General features: G+C 65.4%; 1 protein-coding gene across 1 annotated transcript; it reads left to right on the top strand.

The window, feature by feature from the left end:
- Positions 1-8: 8 nt before the first annotated feature.
- Positions 9-704, top strand: LOC104462894 (netrin-1-like; the record flags this gene model as incomplete). Its single annotated transcript, XM_010075040.1, is given in 2 exon segments — positions 9-411; positions 414-704. Coding segments are annotated over 2 exon segments (694 nt in total), but the record flags the coding sequence as incomplete, so codon positions are not given.
- Between the last annotated feature and the right edge of the window lie 784 nt (positions 705-1,488).

The raw sequence follows: 1,488 nt of genomic DNA on the forward strand, positions 1-1,488 counted from the left end.
AACGCGCCCACCCGCCCTCCTTCCTCACCGACCTCAACAACCCGCACAACTTGACCTGCTGGCAGTCCGACAGCTACGTCCAGTACCCCCACAACGTCACCCTCACCCTCTCCCTGGGCAAAAAATTCGAGGTGACCTACGTCAGCCTGCAGTTCTGCTCCCCTCGCCCCGAATCCATGGCCATCCACAAATCCATGGATTACGGCAAGACCTGGGTGCCCTTCCAGTTCTACTCCACGCAGTGCCGCAAGATGTACAACAAGCCCAGCCGCGCCGCCATCACCAAGCAGAACGAGCAGGAGGCGGTCTGCACCGACTCGCACACCGACGTGCGGCCCCTCTCCGGCGGCCTCATCGCCTTCAGCACCCTGGACGGCCGCCCCACCGCCCACGACTTCGACAACTGGCCCGTGCTGCCACCGACATCAGGGTGCCCTTCAGCCGTCTCCACACTTTCGGCGACGAGAGTGAGGATGACTCCGAGCTGGCCCGCGATTCTTATTTCTATGCCGTCTCCGACTTGCAGGTTGGAGGGCGATGCAAGTGTAACGGGCACGCGTCGCGATGCGTCCGGGATCGCGACGACAGCTTGGTGTGCGACTGTAAGCACAACACGGCCGGTCCCGAGGGCGACCGCTGCAAACCCTTCCACTACGACCGGCCCTGGCAGAGAGCGACCGCCCGGGAGGCCAACGAGTGTGTGGGTGAGTCCCACGCCGCGGGCACGGACACTCCGGGAAACGCGGGGGGAAGGATGGGGAGAAGGAGCTGGGGTCCCCGGAAAGGCAGGGAGAGGGAGGGGAAGGCGAGGAACCCGCCAGAGGACCGGGAGAGAAAGGCAGGGCGACATGCAGGACCGAGCAGGGGACGTTCAGGGACGGGCAGAGAAAGGCAGGGGAACATCCAGGACCCGGCAGGAGACGGGGAGGGAAAGGCAGAGTGACATCCAGGACCCGGCAAGGGACCTTCAGGGACAGGCAGTGAAAAGCAGGGGGACATCCAAGACCCGAGAGGGGACGGGGAGAAAAAGGCAAGGGGACATCCAGGACCCGGCAAGAGACCTTCAGGGACGGGCAACAAAAGGCATGGGGACATCCAGGGACGCGGCGAGCAGCGCGAGGACATCCAGGGACACGGGGAGCGGGACAGGGACGCACAGGGAGATGGAGAGCAGGACAGGGCAAGGACACTGAGGTACCCGGGAGCGTGGGGTAAAGGAGGGGACAGCGAGGGATTCAGGAGCGCGGAGCAGGGGATGTGAAGGCACTCGGCAGTGCAGGGGATGGGGACACCGAGGAGGCCGGCAGCTCAAGGCAGGGGACACTGAGGCACCAGGCAGGGCACTGGTGACAACACCGAGGGACGCCGTGGTGCAGTGTAGGGGGCACAAAGAACTGGGGAGCACGGGGCAGGGGACGGCGAGGCACAGGAATTTGCGGCGGGGGACACCGGAGAACCGGGGAGCGCGGGACCGGGGACACCAGGGGA

The sequence above is a fragment of the Pterocles gutturalis genome, unplaced genomic scaffold (genome assembly GCF_000699245.1).
Source record: "Pterocles gutturalis isolate BGI_N339 unplaced genomic scaffold, ASM69924v1 scaffold5202, whole genome shotgun sequence".
In the NCBI taxonomy this organism is placed as follows: Eukaryota; Metazoa; Chordata; class Aves; order Pterocliformes; family Pteroclidae; genus Pterocles; species Pterocles gutturalis.